Source organism: Oncorhynchus mykiss, chromosome 15 (genome assembly GCF_013265735.2).
Source record: "Oncorhynchus mykiss isolate Arlee chromosome 15, USDA_OmykA_1.1, whole genome shotgun sequence".
In the NCBI taxonomy this organism is placed as follows: domain Eukaryota; kingdom Metazoa; phylum Chordata; class Actinopteri; order Salmoniformes; family Salmonidae; genus Oncorhynchus; species Oncorhynchus mykiss.
This window is the reverse complement of record NC_048579.1, coordinates 71,172,656-71,186,618: the sequence shown is the minus strand read 5'-3', so window position 1 is coordinate 71,186,618 and position 13,963 is coordinate 71,172,656. Positions and strand designations below refer to the sequence as shown.

Genomic DNA, 13,963 nt, shown 5'->3' with positions numbered 1-13,963 from the left:
TGGGTGAGGACATGACTCAGATATCACAGTGTTCCTCAACTATATCAGGGTAGAACAGTGTCCCTATTCTAAACAGTTAACAGCAGTATAACACAACAATGTGAACAGTATCAGTGACCTCGCCGTTGAAGCACAGAAGGAAGATCCCCAGTCGTGCTAAATTGGCGACAGTATGTCTCTCTGTATTCTGGATTTACTCCAAAGGGCCCCATTGTTGAAACTGTGGACCCGGTGGGCCCTGGTCAAAAGTAGTGTTCACTATATCTGTAAATAGAGGGCTATTTGGGATGCAAGCTGAGATGGGTTTGCTGATTTCAAACTCCTCCCATCCTGACGTTGTCCTCTGTGTATGTCCTTGTGTCCAGTGTTTGAGAACAAGGACAAGATAGTGATCGTGATGGAATACGCCAGTAAGGGAGAGTTGTATGATTACATCAGCGAGCGACGGCGGCTGAGCGAGAGAGAGACACGACACTTCTTCAGGCAGATTGTTTCTGCCGTGCACCATTGTCACAAGGTAAGAGATACGCTGATCTGAGGTCAGTTTTACTCTCTTCTGTATGGTAAAGGCTAGGACCTGGGGAAGGCTGAGCTGATCCTGGGCCTGTGCCCTAAGCCAATGGACATTTCTACAAGGAAAAGCTATGCAGCTGTCCCAACCCACACACATTCATTCTGTAGTTGGAAACCAGAGTTAAAGGGTACAGTACCCTACAGCAGACCAGAGTACATTACCCTACAGCAGACCAGAGTACATTACCCTACAGCAGACTAGAGTACATTACCCTACAGCAGACTAGAGTACATTACACTACAGCAGACTAGAGTACATTACCCTACAGCAGACCAGAGTACATTACACTACAACAGACCAGAGTACATTACACTACAGCAGACCAGAGTACAGTACCCTACAACAGACCAGAGTACATTCCACTACAGCAGACCAGAGTACAGTACCCTACAGCAGACCAGAGTACATTACACTACAGCAGACCAGAGTACATTACCCTACAGCAGACCAGAGTACATTACACTACAGCAGACCAGAGTACATTACACTACAACAGACTAGAGTACATTACCCTACAGCAGACCAGAGTACATTACCCTACAGCAGACCAGAGTACATTACCCTACAGCAGACTAGAGTACATTACCCTACAGCAGACCAGAGTACATTACACTACAACAGACCAGAGTACAGTACCCTACAGCAGACCAGAGTACAGTACCCTACAGCAGACCAGAGTACATTACACTACAGCAGACCAGAGTACAGTACCCTACAGCAGACCAGAGTACATTACACTACAGCAGACCAGAGTACAGTACCCTACAGCAGACCAGAGTACAGTACACTACAGCAGACCAGAGTACATTACACTACAACAGACCAGAGTACAGTACACTACAGCAGACCAGAGTACAGTACCCTACAGCAGACCAGAGTACATTACCCTACAGCAGACCAGAGTACAGTACACTACAGCAGACCAGAGTACATTACACTACAGCGGACCAGAGTACATTACTCTACAGCAGACCAGAGTACAGTACTCTACAGCAGACCAGAGTACAGTACACTACAGCAGACCAGAGTACAGTACCCTACAGCAGACCAGAGTACATTACCCTACAGCAGACCAGAGTACATTACACTACAACAGACCAGAGTACATTACACTACAGCAGACCAGAGTACATTACACTACAGCGGACCAGAGTACATTACCCTACAGCAGACCAGAGTACAGTACCCTACAGCAGACCAGAGTACAGTACCCTACAGCAGACCAGAGTACATTACCCTACAGCAGACCAGAGTACATTACCCTACAGCAGACCAGAGTACAGTACCCTACAGCAGACCAGAGTACATTACCCTACAGCAGACCAGAGTACATTACCCTACAGCAGACTAGAGTACAGTACCCTACAGCAGACCAGAGTACAGTACCCTACAGCAGACCAGAGTACAGTACCCTACAGCAGACCAGAGTACAGTACCCTACAGCAGACCAGAGTACAGTACCCTACAGCAGACCAGAGTACATTACCCTACAGCAGACTAGAGTACATTACCCTACAGCAGACTAGAGTACATTACCCTACAGCAGACCAGAGTACATTACCCTACAGCAGACTAGAGTACATTACCCTACAGCAGACTAGAGTACATTACCCTACAGCAGACTAGAGTACATTACCCTACAGCAGACCAGAGTACATTACCCTACAGCAGACCAGAGTACATTACCCTACAGCAGACCAGAGTACATTACCCTACAGCAGACTAGAGTACATTACCCTACAGCAGACTAGAGTACATTACCCTACAGCAGACTAGAGTACAGTACCCTACTGCAGACTAGAGTACATTACCCTACAGCAGACTAGAGTACATTACCCTACAGCAGACCAGAGTACATTACCCTACAGCAGACTAGAGTACAGTACCCTACAGCAGACCAGAGTACAGTACCCTACAGCAGACCAGAGTACATTACCCTACAGCAGACCAGAGTACATTACCCTACAGCAGACTAGAGTACAGTACCCTACAGCAGACCAGAGTACAGTACCCTACAGCAGACCAGAGTACATTACCCTACAGCAGACCAGATTACATTACCCTACAGCAGACCAGATTACATTACCCTACAGCAGACCAGAGTACAGTACCCTACAGCAGACCAGATTACATTACCCTACAGCAGACCAGAGTACAGTACCCTACAGCAGACCAGAGTACAGTACCCTACAGCAGACCAGAGTACAGTACCCTACAGCAGACCAGATTACATTACCCTACAGCAGACCAGATTACATTACACTACAACAGACCAGAGTACATTACACTACAACAGACCAGAGTACAGTACCCTACAGCAGACCAGAGTACAGTACCCTACAGCAGACCAGAGTTAGCTCACACAATAAGACACATAATTGCCCTTCTGTGCCCATGTAGCAGCCCATCACCCACCCTCCCCTTCCCTCAGGCCCTCTCCACCTCCAGGTTGAGTGCTGTTCCCTGGGGAGACAGAGAGAGTGTTGGCCCTTTGTCCTCCACAGTCCCTACAGCTGGTGGCTATGACTGATGTCATTACTGTAGGTCCTGGTGGAGTGATGTCATATCCCCAGCTGGGAGAGACTGAGGGTGCATCCCAAATATAGTGCACTACTATGGGCCCTGGTTAAAACAAGTGTGCACTGCAAAGGGAATAGGGTGCCAGCTGGGAGAGGATGACTGACGGATAGGGCTGGCTACAGCTGCTGCTGACATCCTGGCGAGGGAGTTGTCGGGGGGCAACCGTGACATCCTGGTGAGGGAGTTGTCAGGGGCAACCATGACATGGTGAGGAGGGAGGAGCCGGACATAGAGATACAGTAGGTTAGGACAGGGCAGCGCTGCAGTGACAGACGGAAGGAAGTGTGGCAGAGTATAGACTTCCCCTGCTTCCTCCCTACAGATAGAGAGGGAGGGAGGGAGGGAGGGAGGGAGGGAGGGAGGGAGGGAGGGAGGGAGGGAGGGAGGGGGAGGGAGGGAGGGAGGGAGGGAGAGAGGGAGAGAGAGAGAGAGAGAGAGAGAGAGAGAGAGAGGGAGGGAGGGAGGTAGAGAGAGAGAAAGAGAGAAAGAAAAGCGAGAGAGAGAGAGAGAGAGAGAGAGAGATAAAGAAAAGCGAGAGAGAGAGACAGAGAGAGAGAGAAAAAAAGAGAGAGAGAGAGGTCGGCCACATCTTTCTTTGAGCATATCTGCCTTCCCTGGTTAAGTGAATTATCAACACACAGAGCATGGTCAAACTGTTCACGTGGTTCATATTGAACCATGACCACACTTCCTGTACTGCCTGAATTCCAAATGGCACCCTTATCCCTACATGCGCTGACTACTGCACTCATTACGACCTGGGCCCATGGGGCTCTGGCCCGAAGTAGTGCACTATGTAGGGAATAGGGTGGCGTTTGAGATGCGGATCCTGTGTCCCACATGTTTAACAGCTGTTTAGTGTGTCACCCAACAACACGGGAGATGTTTACAAGAATACATTTTGTCATTGAGATGAATTAAAGATGCTACATTTATATAGAACATGTGCCACTTGAAAATAACCATTGCGGATGAGCTCACCAAACATAGTAGACAAAAGAAAGGTGCGCATGTGTGTGTGTGTGTACGTGGGCATGTGTGTGTGTGTACGTGGGCGCGTGTGTGTGTACGTGGGCGTGTGTGTGTGTACGTGGGCGTGTGTGCGTGTGTGTGTGTGTGTGTGTGTGTGTGTAAATGGGTCACAGTTTAATTAGACTTGTCCTGTTATGTCTTTGTAGAACGGAGTGGTGCACAGGGATTTAAAACTGGAAAACGTGCTGCTGGATGAAAACTGTAATATCAAGGTAAGACCTTTGACCCTGTAGAGATGTCCATCTCTTGTCTTTCATATTCTGTATTTCAACACAGCATCTTAGCGATAGGAACAGTCTCTTTACAGGTGCAATCAGGGATCTGCAATTCTTATCCAAGGGTCATTTAACGTTGATTGTCATGATCTTCTCTCCTCCAGATTGCTGACTTTGGTCTGTCCAACCTTTACCACAAAGACGAGCTCCTTCAGACGTTCTGTGGCAGCCCTCTGTACGCCTCACCAGAGATCGTCAACGGCAGGCCCTACCATGGTCCAGAGGTACACACACACACACACAAAGACACGAATAGCCCACATGGCAGGGAACAAGGGAAATCCTTCTCTTCACTTCTGATCTGTGTCATTCTGAAACCCAGAGAGTCTTATTTCAGACCTGCTGGACTGATCCTGCTGTAAATTATACTCTCTCTGAGGCTCATGGAAATAAGACACAAATCTAAACTCCCGGGTTCTCACCAGTGGAAAATCCCCAGAACAAATTCCCTATAACAGTTGGATAAGGGAAACACTGAAGGGAACCCCCATCCCAAAAAGTGCTCTTGCTCCCTGGGTCTTCTGGGTTTGTCCTTAAGCTGACAAGTGAAGGTAGTGAACACCCGTTCCTGTCTTGGAGGAAGTTTACTTACACACACACACACACACACACACACACACACACACACACACACACACACACACACACACACACACACACACACACACACACACACACACACACACACACTTCTGACACACACACACACACACACACACACACACACACACACACACACACACTTCTGACACACACACACACACACACACATCCTGTCAGGCCCAGCCAGCCAGGCTTCACAGCCACTTCCCCAACAGCCAGCCCAGGTCAGCTCACTCATCTGAAAGGAGTCTCAACATGTTACCAAACATAGACCCAGAATGACTATGACTCCAGGATTTCACTGAGTCCCATCATTTCATGAGGCATTAGGAGCCGCCCCTCTCCCACCCTACAGTAAATCTGACATAATGACCCTTACACCAGCTGACCCTGTCACCCCTCCTCTACTCCCATCTCCTTTAGCTTCCTGAGAAAAGCCCTTCCTCGGTTTGACACAGCTGGTCAAAGAGGCCGAGACCGACAGAGTCCTAGCCAACAATCACAGCTCTATATACACGCACGCACGCACACACACGCACGCACTGAGGTTATGGAGTCAGGGGAGTAGACTTCCCCAGAGACTTCCCCATTGTTTCCCAGCTAGCTGTGGTTTACAGAACACTGTGATTCCTGGAGATTATCTCAGCTAATCAGAGAATACGGCCTGTGTCCCAAATGAAACCATATTCTCTATGAGCCCTGGTCACTACATAGGGAATAGGCTGTAATTTGGGCCGAAGCCTAAGGTCTATACTGTACCTCAGAGCCAAAGGCAACCTCATCAGAACAGAACCCAATCACTTAAGTCACAGACCTTGACATGGCTTTTACAACAGCAATCAGTGTGCAAAGAACGGAGTGTTTGGAGAAGATACAGAATTGTGTTATTCTTTCTGTTAAAACACATTAAAGGGCCATTATCTTAGCCAGCAGACGGGTGTGAAAACAGTAGGAAGTATAACCATGACAAACCAACAGTAGTAAATCAGCAGCCTTGAGGTCTGTGTGCTTCTGAGGCCACCATACAAGAACGCTATGGACACTATTGTAACTACCAGTGTGTTGTGTTTCCAGGTAGACAGTTGGGCCCTGGGAGTGCTTCTCTACACCCTGGTCTATGGGACCATGCCCTTTGATGGGGAAGACCACAATAAACTCATCCGCCAGATCACCAACGGAGAGTACAGGGAACCTACACAGTCCTCAGGTACTAGTTTAACTCTGTTGCGGTGTCCTCTTTCTTTCTCGCGCTGTTGCTGTCTTCTCTCTCTCTCTCTCTGTAGCTGTCTCCTCTTTCTCTCTCTCTCTGTAGCTGTCTCCTCTCTCTCTCTCTCTCTCTCTGTAGCTGTCTCCTCTCTCTCTCTCTCTGTAGCTGTCTCCTCTTTCTCTCTCTCTCTGTAGCTGTCTCCTCTCTCTCTCTCTCTGTAGCTGTCTCCTCTCTCGCTCTCTCTCTCTCTCTCTCTCTGTGTGTAGCTGTCTCCCCTCTCTCTCTCTGTAGCTGTCTCCCCTCTCGCTCTCTCTGTAGCTGTCTCCTCTTTCTTTCTCTCTCTGTAGCTGTCTCCTCTTTCCCTCTCTCTCTGTAGCTGTCTCCTCTCTCTCTCGCTCTCTGTAGCTGTCTCCTCTCTCTTTCTGTAGCTGTCTCCTCTTTCTTTCTCTCTCTGTAGCCATCTCCTCTTTCTTTTGCTCTCTGTAGCTGTCTCCTCTTTCTCTCTCTGTAGCTGTCTCCCCTCTCTCTCTCTCTGTCGCTGTCTCCTCCTTTCTCTCTCTGTAGCCGTCTCCTCTTTCTTTCTCTCTCTGTAGCCGTCTCCTCTTTCTTTCACTCTCTGTAGCTGTCTCCTCTTTCTCTCGCTCTCTGTAGCTGTCTCCTCTCTGTCTCTCTCTGTAGCGCTTTCTCTCTCTCTCTCTCTCTCTCTCTCTCTCTCGCTCTCTCCTCTCACTCTAGCTGTCTCCTCTCTCTTTTTGTAGCTGTCTCCCCTCTCTCTCTCTGTAGCTATCTCCTCTCTTTTTGTAGCTGTCTCCCCTCTCTCTCTGTAGCTGTCTCCTCTCTCTCTCTCTCTCTGTAGCTGTCTCCTCTCACTCTCTGTAGCTGTCTCCTCTCTCTCTCTCTCTTTAGCTATCTCCTCTCTCTCTCTCTCTCTCTCTGTGTAGCTGTCTCCTCTCTCTTTTTGTAGCTGACTCCTTTCTCTCTGTTTGTCTCCTCTCTCTCTCTGTAGCTGTCTCCTCTCTCTCTGTAGCTGTCTCCTCTCTCTCTCTCTCTGTAGCTGTCTCCTCTCTCTCTCTGTAGCTGTCTCCTCTCTCTCTCTCGCTCTCTCTCTCTCTCTCTGTAGCTGTCTCCTCCCTCTCTCTGTAGCTGTCTCCTCCCTCTCTCTGTAACTGTCTCCTCCCTCTCTCTGTAACTGTCTCCTCTCTCTCTGTTTGTCTCCTCTCTCTCTCTGTCTGTTAAATAATGCCATAGATTGCTGCTAAAGTCCCTGTCCGCCTCACCTTCCACTCTCTCCCAGATGCTCGTGGTCTGATCCGCTGGATGTTGATGGTTAACCCGGAGCGTCGAGCCACGGTGGAAGACATCGCCAACCACTGGTGGGTCAATTGGGGCTGGAAGACCACTGTGTGTGACTGTGACGTCCAGAAGGACAACAGTGGCTGCATCTCTTCTCCAACGCTAGCACGCTTTATCGATTGGCAGAACCGCACCACAGAGTCACCCAGGGTGGTGCCGGTCAAGCCCCCCCGCTCGGAACACCCTGCCGTACCCCCCCACGCTGGCCGCCAGCGCCTGAGGAAGTCCAGGAAGGAGAATGATAGCGGAGCGCTCCACCATCACACCGCGTGGGAAGACAAAGACAAACCAGGACTGAAGAGACCCAAGGGGATCCTGAAGATGCATGTGTCTGAGCAGAGGTCCCACAGCCTGGGGGAGATCGAGCTGAGTCGCTCCCTGCACTTCCACGAGGGAAGGGAGCTGCTCTCCAGCCCCGAGAGAGATGAGGAAGAGGACGATGATCAGGATCGCCTGGGGGTCTCGCCGGCCAAGATGGTGCCCACCCTCCCCAAGAAGGGCATCCTGAAGAACAACCAGCAGCGGGAGTCTGGCTACTACTCCTCCCCGGAGCGCAGTGAGTCCTCTGAACTGCTAGGGGGCAGCACCTCCATGGCCCCACCCGCCAGCTCACCAACAAAGAGGTCCATGGGGAGAAAGGGCATATTGAAGCGTAATGGGAAGTACGGCAACTCCACTTCCTTCCACAGTGGCTTGTCCAATATGAGCTACCACGGAGAGACTCCGGGGGACTCGGGCCTCTCTCGCAGCCAGAGTAAACCCTCCAGTATTGTCTGTGAGGAGATGGGTCTCTCCAGTGTTCCCCCCTTAATGGGAATGGATTGGTCTCCCTCGTCCCCGCAGCCACACGTCAGGGCCTGTATGTCGGCTGAGGATCTACTCCAGCTGGCAGGCTTCAGACGGGGCCTCCAGACGGCTGCAGGGGGGCTCCATGGGGGGAAGGTGGGGACCCGAGGGACACCAGGGTCTCCTGGTGACGACGGCAGCTTCTCTCTGCTAGGGGACATGGATGATGTGACCCAGGTCTACCAACACACCCTGGACATCAGCAGCAATCTGACCTAGAGGAGGTGGAGTTGGGAGTTTGGAAGGGAAGGGACATGGGAAGGACAGACACACACTTGAACCTTCATTTCTGGGTTAGGACTGGCCAGGTGTGTTGTGAACTGGGCATCCCAGCCACCTTAATGTACTGAATCTACCCTCTCAGAGACAGTGCTGCTGTACATCTTTATATGTTCAATAGAGCTAAATAAGTATTGTGTTGTATGTCATTCAGAGTCACAAACCATGCTGTGGTGAAGCTCAATGTAGTAGACAGTTAGGACTACTGTTCATGTTATCTCAATGTAATAGACAGTCAGGACTACTGTTCATGTTGTCTCAATGTAACAGACAGTTAGGACTACTGTTCATGTTATCTCAATGTAATGGACAGTCAGGACTACTGTTCATGTTGTCTCAATGTAACAGACAGTTAGGACTACTGTTCATGTTATCTCAATGTAATAGACAGTCAGGACTACTGTTCATGTTATCTCAATGTAATGGACAGTCAGGACTACTGTTCATGTTATCTCAATGTAACAGACAGTTAGGACTACTGTTCATGTTATCTCAATGTAATAGACAGTTAGGACTACTGTTCATGTTATCTCAATGTAATGGACAGTTAGGACTACTGTTCATGTTGTCTCAATGTAACAGACAGTTAGGACTACTGTTCATGTTATCTCAATGTAATAGACAGTCAGGACTACTCTCAATGTAATAGACAGTCAGGACTACTGTTCATGTTATCTCAATGTAACAGACAGTTAGGACTACTGTTCATGTTATCTCAATGTAATAGACAGTTAGGACTACTGTTCATGTTATCTCAATGTAATGGACAGTTAGGACTACTGTTCATGTTATCTCAATATAATGGACAGTCAGGACTACTCTCAATGTAATAGACAGTTAGGACTACTGTTCATGTTATCTCAATGTAATGGACAGTTAGGACTACTGTTCATGTTATCTCAATATAATGGACAGTCAGGACTACTCTCAATGTAATAGACAGTTAGGACTACTGTTCATGTTATCTCAATGTAATAGACAGTTAGGACTACTGTTCATGTTATCTCAACCTAATGATAACCGTGTGTTATCTATTTATATTGTTGAAACAGACATATATTGCCTGTGTGTTTTGGTAATTTCAAGACGTACTGAGGTGTATGTACCCTTCAAGGAATGGTACTGTATAATAGTATTGCTTGATTGAATTGACATGAATGCCATACTTGATATTGGTCCTAATCTAGCAGGACATCTATTGTTCAGTATCACAGTGGGAAGGTTGAAGAGCAAACCGTGTGTATTGATATACGTCTACTGTATGGGCCGTCCACAGGAAGTGCCTTTATTAGTGCTATGTTATCATGTACTGTATTTCCTGAAGGTTTATGGAGGAACAGATAGATAACCAACCAAACTCACCACATGAGACACAGCTATAGGGAGGCGATTCACAGAGCTGTGACCACGCAGTCTCCCGAGTCGAAACAACTAGGACTTGTTCATGTTCGTAACCATTTGGTTTCACAGTAGAACTGTCGTTGTTTTAGAAATGGGACTGAAAGACAGAACGACTGAAAGAACAGAAGGGTAGAGACGTGTAGTCAAAACTTAAGTTGATTCACAGAGTTGTGGCTACAAGCCCTCCAGTCTACAGGACTAGCTCATGTGTAGGCCATATGTAAATGAACTGTCGTTGTTTTAGAAAGAGAAATACTGAAAAAACAAGGGGTAGATAGACGTGAGTTAGTGGGAGGGGTTAATGGGTTGGTTGTAGAGGTCTTGTTTGTGGAGGGAAGTTGGGTGCTGGCCAGGGCTGTTACACCTCTTCCTCCCCAGACTGAAGACTGAGAGTGGAGAGAGAAAAGAGGGGGTTGAGAGAGAGAGAAAGAGAGAGAGAGGGCTGAGAGAGGGCTGAGAGGGCTGAGAGAGAGAGAGAGAGAGAGAGAGTGCTGAGAGAGTGCTGAGAGAGAGAGAGAGAGAGGAGATGATAGACAGAGAGAGCGATAGTAGCTTAGTGTAGCTGGGAAAAGAAAGGGGGAGTAGAGAGAGAGAGAAAGGTTGAGTGAAAAAGGTAAAATGGAAAGAATGTTTGGAAGGGTGAAGGGAATTATGTTTCAGCTGACCGAATAAGTTCAGCTTTAAGTTGGGAAGATACACAGTTCAACACATTTCAGCTGAAAGTCATTACAGTCACTGTAGCTGAAAGTCATTACAGTCACTGTAGCTGAAAGTCATTACAGTCACTGTAGCTGAAAGTCATTACAGTCACTGTAGCTGAAAGTCATTACAGTCACTGTAGCTGAAAGTCATTACAGTCACTGTAGCTGAAAGTCATTACAGTCACTGTAGCTGAAAGTCATTACAGTCACTGTAGCTGAAAGTCATTACAGTCACTGTAGCTGAAAGTCATTACAGTCACTGTAGCTGAAAGTCATTACAGTCACTGTAGCTGAAAGTCATTACAGCCACTGCAGCTGAAAGTCATTACAGTCACTGTAGCTGAAGGTCATTACAGTCACTGTAGGTGAAAGTCATTACAGTCACTGTAGCTGGTACTATACATCCTTGGTAGAACAGCAGTGTGTTAGCTCACTGTGAGTGTTACATATAGATTACCTTCTCTCTCTACAGCCTGTGTGCTGCTGGACCAGTTATATGTGCTCTATGAAGCGTGGCTTGGTGAGAGGGCATAACCTTCAGTTCCACTCTAGAACAGAAATAACCCAGGCAATTATATGTTTCAGTGTGTTTGGGTTTCTCAAACACCACACGGTTGTTTAAATGTCTGGGTTTGTGTCCCAAATGGCACCCTATTGGTTACTTTTGAACGCAGTTCTATGGGCCCTTTGTGAAAAGGAGTGCACTACATAGGAAATAGGTTGCCATTTGGGACACAGGCCCAGACATTTAAACAATCGGGTGGTGTCCGAGAAACCCAAACAGACTGAAGCATATTAGTGTTGAGAAATCAATGGAGCCCCACTGTGGAAATGTCACATACGCCAACGGATAGCTCATCAAAATAAATCAAAATCAGCCAATGAATGATTCTGAAAGGTCAGGGGTCTTTATGGCTCAGGGCCCAGGGTGTTACCATAACAACCAACAGTCTTGTTAAGTGTTGTATGGACTGAAATGGTATTTTGTAATTGGATTTTACAGCGCTGAAAAATGATACTATGTTAGTATTTTCATAGGATTTGTTTTTAATCATGCTTCTGTTTTTGATTTTTCCAAAATATAGAAACATTGTATGGTTTTATTTTATGGGCAGAGGATGTGTACCAGGTCTGCCTTAGTAACTGGAAGGGGACCTGCCTCCTATGAAAACAGGGTTAGCGTATGTGTGTGTATAAGGGACTGAAGAGGTTAAAGTTCAACAACAGTAAAGAACAAGTTGTAAACACAAGTGATTCTCTGTGAGTCGTAAGACTGAAAACACACACATGCACGTGCCTGCGAACGCACGCACGCACACACACACACACACACACACCTATGTAGAATGTAATGGAAAAGAAAGGGGTGCCATCAAGTCTCAACAGGTCTAAGAGCCCCCAAGCTGCCCTCTGCCTAACTAGACAAAACAGATGTTAGCTTACATCTGTTTGTTACAATATGTCATATAACTATAGGAAAACTTGACTAGATATTATCTTATGATGAAGTATTATAATGTTATTTAAGCTTTATTTTGCTGCTGTCTATTAATAGTGAAGTTATTACTGTTACTATAGTTACTATCTGGTTATAGATGGTTCAACCTGGATCGTGCTTTTGTTTGTTACCATCACAGATGTGCTGTTCTGGTTTTTATAAAAACAGTTTCAGATTGTGTAATAGCGTTGTTCTCTACTACGTATTACAGTGGAAATCATGTATGTAGTCAGGAGAGTGAGGAAACCACAGATTTTCACAATATCTTCTCTCTGAATCATCTCAAATAAACAGCTTCATTTCAGTCTCTTGTCGTCTCTGGTGTGTGTTCTTGCGTGCGTCTATTAAAGTCTTCCCATGCTGACTCTAGTAAAAGTCTCCCTCAGCAAAGGAAAATAAGTACTCCATGTCCCTTGTTCTCCATGTTCCTCTTACACTACCTAGTTGTCAAAACAACCGTATTATAGCTGCAGGCTTTGTTTTCTCTGACAGCCAGCAGGAAGAAGACATGTCACAGACCAGACCAGGCCAGGCCATATTTCTCACTGAGGTTGTTGAGAAGATAAAGGAGAAGGAGGGGTATTTAACACCGGAGGGAATAGGTGGAGACTACAGTATGTAATTTAACACAGGAGGGAATAGGTGGAGACTACAGTATTTAATTTAACACAGGAGGGAATAGGTGTAGACTACAGTATGTAATTTAACACAGGAGGGAATAGGTGTAGACTACAGTATGTAATTTAACACAGGAGGGAATAGGTGTAGACTACAGTATGTAATTTAACACAGGAGGGAATAGGTGTAGACTACAGTATGTAATTTAACACAGTAGGGGATGGGTGTAGACTACAGTATGTAATTTAACACAGGAGGAAATAAGTATGACTACAGTATGTAATTTAACACAGGAGGGAATAGGTGTAGACTACAGTATGTAATTTAACACAGGAGGGAATAGGTGTAGACTACAGTATGTAATTTAACACAGGAGGGAATAGGTGTAGACTACAGTATGTAATTTAACACAGGAGGGAATAGGTGTAGACTACAGTATGTAATTTAACACAGTAGGGGATGGGTGTAGACTACAGTATGTAATTTAACACAGGAGGGAATAGGTGTAGACTACAGTATGTAATTTAACACAGGAGGGAATAGGTGGAGACTACAGTATGTAATTTAACACAGGAGGAAATAGGTGGAGACTACAGTATGTAATTTAACACAGGAGGGAATAGGTGGAGACTACAGTATGTCATTTAACACAGTAGGGGATGGGTGTAGACTACAGTATGTCATTTAACACAGGAGGGAATAGGTGGAGACTACAGTATGTAATTTAACACAGGAGGGAATAGGTGTAGACTACAGTATGTAACAGGAGAAGAGAGAGAATGGAGGACTTAGTGAACTACAGTTCAAGACAGAAGTGTGTACCAAATGGCACCCTAACCAGGCAAGTTTTTAAGAACAAATTCTTATTTACAATGATGGCCTACCCCGGCCAAACCCGGACGACGCTGGGCCAATTGAGCGCCTGCCCTATGGGACTCCCAATCACGACCGGTTGTGAAGCGGTCTGGAACTGAGTGTCTGTAGTGACGCCTCTAG

The 13,963-nt window shown here is 46.8% G+C and overlaps 1 protein-coding gene across 1 annotated transcript in view; it reads left to right on the top strand.

The window, feature by feature from the left end:
• Positions 1 to 12,649, top strand: part of LOC118936537 (NUAK family SNF1-like kinase 1) — a 24,936-nt gene extending 12,287 nt beyond the window's left edge. The window contains exons 3-7 of the mRNA XM_036945208.1: positions 366 to 517; positions 4,333 to 4,398; positions 4,566 to 4,685; positions 6,139 to 6,271; positions 7,566 to 12,649. Of these exons, the coding sequence (XP_036801103.1) occupies positions 366 to 517; positions 4,333 to 4,398; positions 4,566 to 4,685; positions 6,139 to 6,271; positions 7,566 to 8,689 (1,595 nt within the window). The 3' untranslated portion in view covers positions 8,690 to 12,649. The remainder of the gene's footprint in view (positions 1 to 365; positions 518 to 4,332; positions 4,399 to 4,565; positions 4,686 to 6,138; positions 6,272 to 7,565) is intronic.
• The last annotated feature ends 1,314 nt before the right edge of the window (positions 12,650 to 13,963 follow it).